General features: G+C 37.3%; 1 protein-coding gene across 1 annotated transcript; it reads left to right on the forward strand.

The window, feature by feature from the left end:
* Positions 1-4,663: 4,663 nt before the first annotated feature.
* On the forward strand, positions 4,664-6,295 carry GCK72_015745 (uncharacterized protein; the record flags this gene model as incomplete). The annotated part of the gene is made up of 3 exons (XM_053731102.1): positions 4,664-4,705; positions 5,906-6,139; positions 6,185-6,295. The coding sequence occupies 3 exons, from the start codon at positions 4,664-4,666 to the stop codon at positions 6,293-6,295; spliced, it is 387 nt and encodes a 128-aa protein (XP_053585874.1).
* Positions 6,296-13,018: the final 6,723 nt, after the last annotated feature.

The following is a 13,018-nucleotide window of genomic DNA, read 5'->3' on the forward strand; positions in this document are numbered from 1 at the left end:
TAAAATCTCAGATTTCCGAAAACTTTAAAAAGACAAAAATCCAGGGTTTTGTTCGTTTTTCGTCTGTGTCCGGATGTCCTGATTTTCCACTTTCCGAACCATTTTTCTAACTATTCACAGTCTCCCAGACTCCGAGTAAGAACTGCAATGAAATTTTTGATCTACCCTCATGAAACGAAAATTTGAGAAATTAGTAGGTCTAAAACGTTATTACTTTAATTTTTAGCGTAAAGCTCATGGTCAGAAGTAAGAAAATTTCAGTTTTAGAATTATTCTGAGAGAATTATCCACCCATTCAATCCAAAAAATCCTGGTTTCATAGTGGAAAAGGCAATTTTTCATTTTGATTTCGGAAAAATCTACGGGATTTGTTCATTTCTCAACATTATCCAACGAATGATTGCTCAAATCGTGCTCCGGAGATTTGTTCACATTTCTGTAGGACGGTTTTTCAATTTGCTCATTAGTTTTCGAGAAAATAACAAAAAATTGAAAGAAATTCGGAATTTGATCGATTTCTCGAAAACTAATGAGCAAATTGAAAAACCGTCCTACAGAAATGTGAACAAATCTCCGGAGCACGATTTGAGAAATCATTCGTTGGATAGTATTGAAAAATAAACAAATCCCGTAGATTTTTCCGAAATCAAAATGAAAAATTGCCATTTCGACTTGAAATAATATATGAAACGAGGATTTTTTGGATTGAATGGGTGGATAATGCTCTCAGAATAATTCTAAAACTGAAATTTTCTTACTTCTGACCATGAGCTTTACGCTAAAAATTAAAGTAATAACGTTTTAGACCTGCTAATTTCTCAAATTTTCGTTTCATGAGGGTAGATCAAAAATTTCATTGCAGTTCTTCTTCGGAGTCTGGGAGACTGTGCTATTGACAACTTTTAAGAAAATTCTAAGATACCTTTTGAATCTCGTTGGCGGCGTCCCTTGGACAGGTGTTCCATGAATCTTCGCCAGATTTTTCGGCATTCGGTCGGTTAGCCAGTTGCCACGACGATGCGGTTGACGTCTCCGGGGAAGGGAGATTGAGGAAGATGTCTCTTATGGTAAACTTTATTGTGTTCCCATGTTGCAGTGTCATGATGTCTTTGACAAGATTCGCGACTACGCTTGGTGGTCAACTTTGACCGATTTCCAGTTAGCTTTTTGCCCCAATTCGTATAAGTTGAAGTTCCATGTCTGAAATCAATATCTTTTGAAGAATTTTCAAATAAATAGTCTACAAATCAGTTGCCAATGGTTCCATTTGTTTGACTCCGAATATTTTTTGAATATTTCTCTTTTTTTTTTATTTCGATAGCTTCAAATGCCGTTGGTCCTGTTCTCACCGTAATGGCGAATGCCGCAAGGAAAATGATCGTGACCTTCATCATGATTGAATGTTGGATATATCCTTCTAAAAATAAAAAACCGTTACAGACTCTCGAAACATTTCAAAAATCCCAATTTTCCCAAAAATTCACTTTTTTTGTTAGTCCAATCTATAAATTAACACGATTTTCAGACTCAGCTCGGTTAGTGCTTTCAGAAAATTACCCACAAGCCTAGATTCCGATCACTTTGGTCTCGAGACGATTTACGACGGGTTACTGTAGTTTTCGTGGTGGGACCCAATGAGAACCGAATATAGGCTTGTGGGTACTTTTCTGAAAGCTCTCAAGCCGCTGAATCTGAAAATATCACTTTTGATGATGTAGAGTTAAACCCAGTCTCCAAAGGGATCATTTTTTCAGCAAGTTTTTTTTCCAAAAATACCTAAAAATCCAAAACTAGTCCCCCAACCTCAAAACAAATTACATATTTGGAATCAGTGAGTCGAGAGCTTTTAGAAAAGTACCCACAAGCCCAGGTTTCGAGCAATTTGGGTCCCAGCACGAAAACTACAGTAACCCAAAGGCGCATGGACCTAAAAACTCAAAATGCTCCAAACCCTATCATGATTATACTCATTCAAACCGTCTAGACACGTTGAATCAGAAAATCATAATTTCAGTGAGCTGGAACAAAATCTGATTGAGTTATGACAGTTTTAGTAATTTTGGGATTTTCGGCAATTTTCGAAAATCTCTAACTTTATTGGTTTCGTATGTTTTTGAGTTATTTAAAGTGGAAAGTATGAAGAAAATGTTGAACTATTCGCGAAAGATAATTCAATATGTTTGAAACACTATAAAATTACAGTAACCCGTTCGGTTCGTGGTGAGACCCTACCATAGTTAAAACACGTTTCAGACTCACCGTTTTCCTTCAAAAACCATCAAATAATTCCATAAAAATCAAGAGGGACCGAGCCATACAGAAGGCAGTCTAATAGAATATTAAGAATTCAATAAAAATAGAAAGAGGCCATTATTCCGTTAATTAGCCTAGTAGAGAGAAAGAAAACGTAATGAATGGGTCGGCGGGGGGTGGCATAAGCATTCTGAGGGGGCGTGGCCTAGCAAAAATGCAGACATGTTAGTATATAGTCTGGTAAAGGTGGCGTCTACTCGTGAGTCATCTATGTATAGAAAAGAGAGAGAGTGTACTTCTATGAAGAGACCCAGACAGACAGATATACAACAAACAGTAGTCGTCGCCGTGACTCGAGAAAAATATTATTTTTGTATCAAAAAAATTGGTCTCCTCAAACTGATAATCCTGTCTGAAATCCCTATGAAGATAGCTCTCATTTCGCTAATTCCAGTGATACCAAACATGATACCGCTGGGGTGACGTTGACGCGTTTTACAGGAATTTGACAAGTATGCGAAAATTGGACGTTAATTCACATAGTAAGAGATTTTCGAAAATTTATTAAAATCCAAACATTTTTCGGTCTCCCACCACGAAAATGACGGGGTTACTGTAGTCTTCTCGGTGGGAACCAAGATTTTTGAAGTTTTCAGGAGCGTATTCACACATTTTCCACTTTAAATCGATCAAAAATAAAGAAAACCAATAAAGTTTGAGATTTTCGAAAATTTACGATTTATTTTTTTAACAAAAATATTAAAACTATCGCAACTCACTCAGATTTTGTTCTAGCTTTCTGAAATTTTGATTTTTGGATTCAGCGAGTCTAGACGGTTCGAATGAGTATAATCATGATAGGATTTGAAGCTTTTTGGTATCCATGCGTCTTTAAATCTGGGGGTACTGTAGTTTTCGTGGTGGGACCCAATGTAAACAGAATATAGGCTTGTGAGTACTTTTCTGAAAGCTCAAAATGAGATGAATTCATATACGCCGTTAAAAATATAAAAAATCCTATTATCGACGTATTTTCTGGCCAAAAATTCACAATTTTCAGTTTTTGATCGAAAATTTTGTGATTTTTGACGAAAAACTAGATATCCGTCCTTTTCCGGTAAAAAATGATTTCGCTGATTCCAGTGATACCAAACATGATAGCCGCTGGCGTGACGTTGACGCGTTTTACAGGAATTATTGTATTGGTAACGTTAAATTTGAGCCGGGTTTATCAGAACTAACATTTTTGAAATCAGCGAGTCTAGACGGTTGGAATGAATATAATCGATGATGTCCATGCGCCTTTAAACACGGGTTACTGTAGTTTTCGTGGTGGGACCCTACCATAGGGTACTTTTCTGAACCGTCTTAACGAGCTGAGTCTGAAAATCATGTCAAGGACAAACAGAATTTTCGAAAAGTTTCGAAAATCTGTAACTTTTTCATTTTTTAGTGTTTTAGGGATGATTTTTAGTGTAATCAACGCGTAATTATGTGATCTCAATGAAAAAATACTTTATATTTTTCAGGGTTTTTCAAATTCAACAAGTCAAGACGATTTCTGAGTCGCTACGCAGCCAAATTGCCAAAAGCCCAAAGAATGTTTCCCGAACTGATTTTCGAAACGTTTCGAAAATTTGAATTTTACAAAATCCACTTTATCCTATCAAATCGATTTGAAACAGTCTAAAATTTGTATTTTGAGCTTAAGTGAGTCCTGAGCTTTCAGAAAAGTACCCACAAGACTATATTCTGATTAAATTGGGTCCCACCACGAAAACTACAGTAACCCGGGCGGTTTTCGTGTCGAGACCCAAAGTGAATGGAATATAGGCTTGTGGGTACTTTTCTGAAAGCTGAAAATGAGCTGAATTCATGTATACCGATAAAAATGTAAAAATCGCGGCAAAAATCCCAAAAATTCACAATTTTCACACTTCCTACGCAGCCAAATTGCCAAAAGCCCAAAGAATGTTTCCCGAAATTCAATTCCATTTCATTTTCATATCAATTTTCTGTCATCGCTTGCCCCCGCTGACTCATATCTCTCTGACACCGTCCCATCGATATTACATTTCTGTGGGAATAAAAAGTTTATTGAAAGATAAAAGATAAGCTCTTGCCTCTGCCTGCGGAGCCAGACAGAAAATGTGTGGGCAAAAGAATTCAATTAAAACAGATGGAAAGAATGATTCACGGCTGCAAAACTATGAATCATTCGGGAGCCTTGCTCCTAAGCCACGCCCCCTCTCTTCTCTATCAGAATTCTTTTGAAAAAAGACACATTCATTACGTTCTCTTTTCGGCTGTTTAACGGAATAATGGCCCCCTCGACTTTTATTTTTTCTAAATTCTTCTGGTTTCAATTCTATTAGACTGCCTTCTGTATGGCTCGGTCGTCTTGATTTTTATGGAATTATTAATTGGATTTGATGGTTTTTGGAGGAATAAGGTGAGTCTAAAACTGTTATAACTCTCTCAGAATTGATCCAAATCAATCAAAACCTGAAAATTTCAAATCACTGAGTCGAGAGCTTTCAGAAAAGTACCCACAAGCCTATGTTCCGTCTTAAGTGGCTCCTACCACGAAAACTACAGTAACCCGAGCGGTTTTCGTTTCGAGACCCAAAGTGAATAGAATATAGGCTTGTGGGTACTTTTCTGAACGCTCTCGGCTAGCTGGAAATAAATATAATAATTTCATGTTAAACGGACTGAATCTGAAAGAGTTACGTCTATTTCAATGAAATCTGAGATTTCAGAAAAAATCGAAAAACCTCTCTATCACAAACAGTTTGTTAAGAGGCGTTGTCTGTAACATAGTTGTACGGAATGCCATTTTCCGAAAAACCGGAATCCGGAATCCGGAACCGGAATCAAAATTTTCATTTTCCGGAATCCGAAATCCGGAACCGGAATGACGAAAAAACCCGGGATTCCGGAATTTCGGAATCCGGAATCCGGATTCCGGACAACTATGGTCTGTAAGATGAGGATTCCTCTTGGCACAGTTGCAAAAAGTTGTTTCAATCCGAACTCTTTTCACAGCATGCGTACCCCTATGGTAGTGGTTCACAAAAAATATGTCATCAGTCCCCTATGACGTCATCCTGGGAAAATATGACCAATAATTGACTTTTCACCCAAAAATTCATAAAAATTTCAATTTTTCAAATAACTTTGTGAAACTTTCGGTACATGTTAGGAGTGTTTTTGACTACCCGAAACCGTTCAGTTAAACTTCATTTTCATGTTTTTTCAACTTTTCTCGAAAATTCCCTCTAGAAGCCATAAAATTTCAAATCGTATTCATATTCCCCGCAAAATGTTCTATTATATGCAATTGAAATCATCAAAAAGTAGGGGGACCATTTTGAGATATTTCGATTTTTTCAAAAATCACATAAGGGAAAAAAGTTTAGTTCATTCGATTCTACACCGTTGATTACATAACGAGACCAAATTTCATAAAAATTGGTTCATCCAAACTCGAGTTACACGCCTTCAAACATGCCAGATACCCCCGCGGAGAAAAAATATTAGGCTCCGCCCCCTCGCGCTGCCTAACCATAGTCCTTTTTTGTGATCGTTTAGACCTGATCTTTATTGATTCCAAGAGCTTTTTCAAGTTTATAAAACTATATATTTAAAGGTTGCTCCTTCCGATGGAACGTTCACAGCTCGTGAACTTTTCTCATACCACGAAACTCCGACTGCTGAAGTATACACCGACAAGGACGTAGTTGTTCAATGTGAAGACCCGAAGAAAGTCGGATCTCATTATCACTGTGCTACTGTCGAAGGGAACTGCAATGTTGCTGTCAAAGTGGCCGGAGTCTTCGAATTCCCGATGAAGGGCGCGTCTTTTGTTGCCACCACATCAAAGGTTAGAGCTTAGAAATTACATTTGAAAAAAGAAATTATATTTCAGATGTATTCGATAATCAATGCGACAGGAACATTCCTGATGCCTTCGTCCGGACAGATGCTTGTACGTCTCCCTACATCAACAATGCTTGATATTGGAGGTGTTAAAACATAAGAGGTCGCTCAGACGTGCTGGAACTGAAGCCAGTATTTGTGGCAGACCAGGCTCTCAGGATTGAAGCATTCAGACGTCGAGAGAGTTAAAGAAGAGATGAGAAACTTTGAAAAGAACAGTCGATTTCTCCATGCAGCCCACGACGAAATCGGCTACCAGATACAATACACTCTCATTGTTTTGGCTGGTATTAGTTTTTGTTGTGTGTTGTTCTTTTTTCGTTTGGTGTGCCAGAGACCGCTTGGTACTCTAACAAGAAATTTCGTGCTTGTCAGAGTGACGGTTCCCATTGACATGTTGTAAGCAAAAGAGTGGAAAGTTTGTGATAATATTGATTGAATGAAATTTTATGCTGCATATTTTTAAAGTTTTTAATACACATTCGGATAGTATTTAACGGGCCGACACGGGCCGGGCCGGATGGCTATTCGTTATTGTGCCGCGGGCCGGACTAGAATGGCTTTTTTGGCCATTTTCGCGTTTTTTGTCACTTTTTCCCGGCCCGTGGCACAATAACAAATAGCCATCCGGCCCGTAGTAGGTCACGGAGATAGAACTCGTCGAGATCTACATTTTGGTATATTTTTCAGCTCATAATATTCATTTTGACGGGAGTTACGAGCCGGCCCGGCCCGTTTCGGCCCGGTTTGCAAGTATGAAAACACGGACTATTCTATTAGCGCCCAAGCGAGAATTTTGACTGTGGTCTCACATAAGGGTACTATTTTTGATCACACTCTCGAAAACGACTTCAGATTTTAACCAGCCACGAGGATAGAGTATACCGTATGTAAACATATTTTTTCATATTCTCAATCTCTATATTCTTGATGATGGGGAAATCGGGATGGGTCCAGAAAGGGTGGAGGAGCAGTGGGGCTTTTGACTCATAGTGTGTGGGTGAAAGTGAAAAGAAAACACGAAGAAAAGTTTATTAACATCAACATATAAGACGGCCGAAATTTCAAAATTTCTTGCTCACGAACTTATTTTCATAAAAATTGAGAACTTTTGTTCTAGTACATATTTATTTTTTAGTTTTAGACTTCGTTCAAAAATGTGTGAAAAATCATGATGTAGAACAAATTTGCTTCACTTTGATCTGTTCACGTCATTTTCTGTTCTTTTTTCATAGTTTGTTCAAAAGTACAGAATCGGTATGCATACCGATTCTGTACCAAAAAATTCCTCCAGAATCGGTATACTTTAAAAGGAAACACTTTAAGAGACAATCTCTGACTGGCTCGAGCATAGGCCTACAGGCCATGTTACACATAAACCAAAGGGTTCCGTTTTAGCTGATTTTTTGATATGTTACTACCCCAGGAATTCTAAGATTTTTATACCATACCAGATTAGGCTCCGCCCCCTTTGACCTACCGAAACGATCGATTGAAGTTGAAAAATGAAAATCTTTCTTTCGAAAGATAGTATCAAAATCTCTTCAGAAATGAATTGCCAGCCTCATTTTGTGCATTTTACAAGATAACTACTTTTTTCTAGCTCGCCTGCATCATATAGAAAAAATCAGTTTTTTGAAAAAATTGTCAATTTTTTCATGTTTTTTGGATTTTTCGGCTGGTCGAAGTACTGTGGTCCGAAGTAAATTTATGATGGTAAGATACGTATTTGTGATAACTATCTGAAAATATACAGACTTTCCCTAGATTCCACTGTCTAGAGGAGTTCTGATCAAAAAAGTGACTAAATTTGATGCATTTCGACGTACCCCACTCCATGGTAAAAAATGGCTGGGTGACGAAAATTAAAAATATCTCTGATTTGAGCTATTCAGAGTTAGAATAGTGCTAACACAACTTTTCAGACAATTCTAACCATGTTTCAGTGAGTTACAGACACCTCCTCCATTTTTTCGAATCAAAAAGTTTGAGCTCTCGTAACTTTCCTAATTCTGACTTAAAATCTTAAAACTTCTGGAAACCAGTGGAAAATACTTCAAAAACGCAAATGAATAAATAAATGTCAAGTTTTGTCGTTTTTTTCAACTTTCGTTTCATATCATATAAGATAGCTTCATGTGTCTACGATAGGGAGGTATTCTAGGGCATGAAATGCCAGCATTCTTCTTTGTAATCAACTTTTAACTATTAATTTGGGTTTTTGAAGTATATTCCACTGTTTTCCAGAAGTTTCTAAGATTTTAAGTCAGAATTAGGAAAGTTACGAGAGCTCAAACTTTTTGATTCGAAAAAATGGAGGAGGTGTCTGTAACTCACTGAAACATGGTTAGAATTGTCTGAAAAGTTGTGTTAGCACTATTCTAACTTTGAATAGCTCAAATCAGAGATATTTTTAATTTTCGTCACCCAACCATTTTTTACCATGGAGTGGGGTACGTCGAAATGCATCAAATTTAGTCACTTTTTTGATCATAACTCACCTTGACAGTGGAATCTGGGGCAAGTCTTTATATTTTCAGATAGTTATCACTAATATGTATCTTACCATCATAAGTTTACTTCGGACCACAGTACTTCGACCAGCCGAAAAATCCAAAAAACATGAAAAAATTGACAATTTTTTCAAAAAAACTGATTTTTTCTATATGATGCAGGCGAGCTAGAAAAAAGTAGTTATCTTGTAAAATGCACAAAATGAGGCTGGCAATTCATTTCTGAAGAGATTTTGATACTATCTTTCGAAAGAAAGATTTTCATTTTTCAACTTCAATCGATCGTTTAGGTAGTTCAAAGGGGGCGGAGCCTAATCTGGTATGGTATAAAAATCTTAGAATTCCTGGGGTAGTAACATATCATAAAATCAGCTAAAACGGAACCCTTTGGTTTATGTGTAACATGGCCTGTAGGCCTATGCTCGAGCCAGTCAGAGATTGTCTCTTAAAGTGTTTCCTTTTAAAGTATACCGATTCTGGAGGAATTTTTTGGTACAGAATCGGTATTGATACCGATTCTGTACTTTTGAACAAACTATGAAAAAAGAACAGAAAATGACGTGAACAGATCAAAGTGGGAAAACTCTGTGCTTCACGTGCAACTTTTTCTAGCAACTGCCAGTTTATTGCATAATCGTTCAAATTCACGGAAATATTGTACTTTCAGTACAGATTATTTACAGAAATCTATTTTTTAATTCGCTAGCAAAAAATTTTGAAATTTCAACCGTCTTATATCATAGTTATCAGATGGGTGAGCCAAATCGTACAAGTTATCTAGAAGATTGACGCAGCATGTTGTTTGAGTGTTGTCTTTGTAGCTGAAAAATACACTTTATTATTAAGATATGAAAACTTGTACCTAAAAAGCCTCCCAGCAGAGACGTTTTCACGATGTGCACCCACTCGCTAATGCTTGATTATGTTGATAGTTGAACTGGTGGATGTTGAGAAATAACGTGATCATATCCAGGCTTGCAAATTTACGGCCCGGTTGAGAATTTTCAAGGCCCGGCCCGAAGGCCCGGCTTCAAAAAAATGGTACCTATTTTTTAGCAAATTTTTTAAAATTTTACCTTAAAAATTTCAATTTTTTGATGCATAACTATCTTTTGATTGAATTCTGAAGTATAGTCAAAAATTCGACATTTTTGGGAAAAAATTCAAATTTTCGTTCAAAATTTCAGTTCAAATTTTTCAGCCGGGCCGGGCCTTGGAAATTCTCGTCACGGCCCGGCCCGTTGCAAGTATGATCATATCCCTCTCCAATACACGGATTTTCTTATGAAACTCCTATTTATATTGGTATATTTCTTTGCCCTGGCATTTGTCACCGCTCACCGCGGCAACTCATTCACCTTCCCCCACCATTCTTTCTTGTGTCGGATCCTGAATGACTCGGTCAGTTACGCTGCGAGTAGTCTTACCTATGGGCTGTGTTTATTCACGGTAGACGCGGGATTGAATCCTCCCGATCTAGAATATATCATAAATTTCATAAAAAGTATCAAAAAACAGAACAATTTATTTTTCAAAACTTTCCATCTCGAAACTCCTTCTTCACGGGCTATCATCGAAGTGTGGATTCGTCTCTCCCAAGGGTAATTCTTGATAGACTCAATTAATTTTTTTGAAGAACATTATCGGTTCTTATCAAATTCAAACCACTCTTCTCCTTCTCGCACCAGAAGTAAGTTCCACCTTAGTTATCAGCAATGAGCGAAAGTTGAGGAAAATGGGCAGTACCGGGTAAAGGATGCAGATGAGGGGTGTTGAATAGGAATAGTTTCTGAATGAGTTGAATGAGATGAGATGACTACCCTTTCCTCCCCTTGTATACAGTCTGCCAGATGGGATTGTTCGAATAAGCGCGTTGTAAAACGCGGAAATTGGCGCGAAGTTTTGAAATTTGAAAATTGGCGCGAAGTTTTGAAATTTGGCGCGAAGTTTTGAAATCGAGGGGTTCGACCCTTCTATCTTTTTCCGCCCCTTGCGATCCTCGCCCTTGTGTTTTTAGTGTAATAGGCCAGGGGGCACTGAGTGAGGGGGGGGGGGACACGTATATCATACATACTACTAATATTGAAGGTGAGTTTCAGCGGACCGGTTGCCAATTACGGTAATTACAATTATATCCCATGGGTAATCACTGTTTTCACTACTAATTTAGTTATTTTGCAGATGTACAAATTCAATTTCAATAGATGGATAGATCCAAATTGTGAGAAGACATTCAACCAATACTTTTCAATGTCAAAAAATCCAAGAAGAAATGGAAGGCAATCGATACTCCGGCAAAAGAAAAGGAAGTATTGAGACTGGTTGTTTTGGACTCCGTTTTGAGAAAACCGGAAATCATTGATAAAACACGGCGGGGCTGCGCCAACGCGCGGACTCCGCAGCTAAATTCCTCGGCCCCGGTTCGGCGGCGCGTGAAATTACACGGCAATTATTATCACTCAGCGCCGACATGCTATTCCACGTATAGGGAACAGACATATAACACATTATTGGTGATATTAACTGAAATGAACTATTTTTGATTGTTGAAAATTGTGGAAAACTAAAAATCTCGACTATTATTACGTTTTTATCACAGAAAACGTCTATTTTGAAATAGAAACACGTTTTCTCAAAAACTGAACTGGATTTTTTGCCGAAACAGTTCCCTTAAGTAAAATCAGGCAGTGAAATTCAATAAAACCATTAGTTTCAGTCTATTGAAACATTTTGAAGGCCTTTTCAGTTTATTTTCAAATTTCTAAGCCCTCACACTTAGTTTCCCATATATTTGCTCTGAATTAGTGTTATTATCATCTTTTCGAAGACATTTTTTGCCAATAATGTTTTTTTCTCACAAAAAAAAACCACATTTTCTCATTTTTACGTGGAGATCTGCAATCACCGTGTGAAGTGTACACAACTTTTTCGACTGAGTATTTAATGCGGATTTTTCTAGGCCACGCGTCGCTGCAATCCCGCCGTGAAAACCGAATAACCGTGTAATCGGCTGGGTTCGATTTGTTTTGGATTTGATGAACGTTCCATTTCAATTTCAAATTGGAGACAGTAAATAAGAGCCAGAATGGATTCATCGATCAATTATTTAGTTGTTTAAAAAAACGAGTGTCTCGAACCAAAAAAAGTGTTCGGCGTCAATTTTGACACATTATCACCATCACCTTCCCCCTTATATCTATTGGTCAAAGACGCTCAAAAGAGAAAAGAGTTCGAAATTGTTTACTCTCACTAAAAGAGGGGGAGATATAGTGCGATTCGATACTGTTTGAGCACGTAATCGAGGCGGCGACCGCTGGGAAATAGTGTGTGATATGGAGAGACGCAGACATGGAACTATATCCCCCGACAGGACGCTCGTGTATTTCAGAAGTGGGTGGGGGGAAACTCATCCCTCCATCCTCATCGACTTTATTTCGCACCTATTGACCCATTGAGAGATCGGTGTGTGTCTGTTTGTCCAGATTGCTTCTTTTCTTGCTTTCATTTATTTTTCTGAATAGTTTTTGAAATTCTGAACATTTTAAGCTTTGAAAATCTGAAAAATGTTGGAAATTGATAAAGTTAGGGATTTTCGAAAATTTTCAAGGATTTTCGCTTCAAGAATCCACGGAAACATTTTTTCTGAGTAGATCACAAAATTCTGCATTGCCTATATTAAAAATTTTCAGAAAATACCCAAAAATCGAAAATTTTCAGATTTTCGAAAATTTTCGAAAATTTTTAAAAATCTAAAAATTTACTAAAAACTACCGTAACTTCCTTTAATTTTGTTTGAATCCAAAAATTTTGGGTTTTTCAGAATCAACGTGAAATTCTGATTATTTTACTTTTTTAAAAACAAAAATTCATAAAATTCAAAAAGTTATGGATTTTCGAAATTTTTCGAAACTTTCCGAAAACTTTACAAATTTCAAACTACTGTAACTCGCTCAGATTTCCGTTTATCGGTTTGAAATTATGATTTTTGAATTCAGCTCGCCACGGGCTTTCAGAAAAGTATACTCATGCCCAGGTTTGGACAAGTTCGGGTCCCACCACGAAAACTACAGTAACCCGCCGTAAATCGCTTCGAGACCCAAATCGCTCAGAATATAGGCTTGTGGGTACTTTTCTGAAAGCTCTCGACAAGCTGAACACAAAAATCACAATTAAAATCAAAAATAATAACAAAAAATTCGAAAAAATCTAATTTCAGTCCACTGTAGACCCAAATTTTCAGAATTTTCCAAAAAATTCAAACCTTGTCATGATTATACTCATTCGAACCGTCTTAGCAAGCTGAATACAAA

The sequence above is a fragment of the Caenorhabditis remanei genome, chromosome IV (genome assembly GCF_010183535.1).
Source record: "Caenorhabditis remanei strain PX506 chromosome IV, whole genome shotgun sequence".
NCBI lineage: Eukaryota > Metazoa > Nematoda > Chromadorea > Rhabditida > Rhabditidae > Caenorhabditis > Caenorhabditis remanei.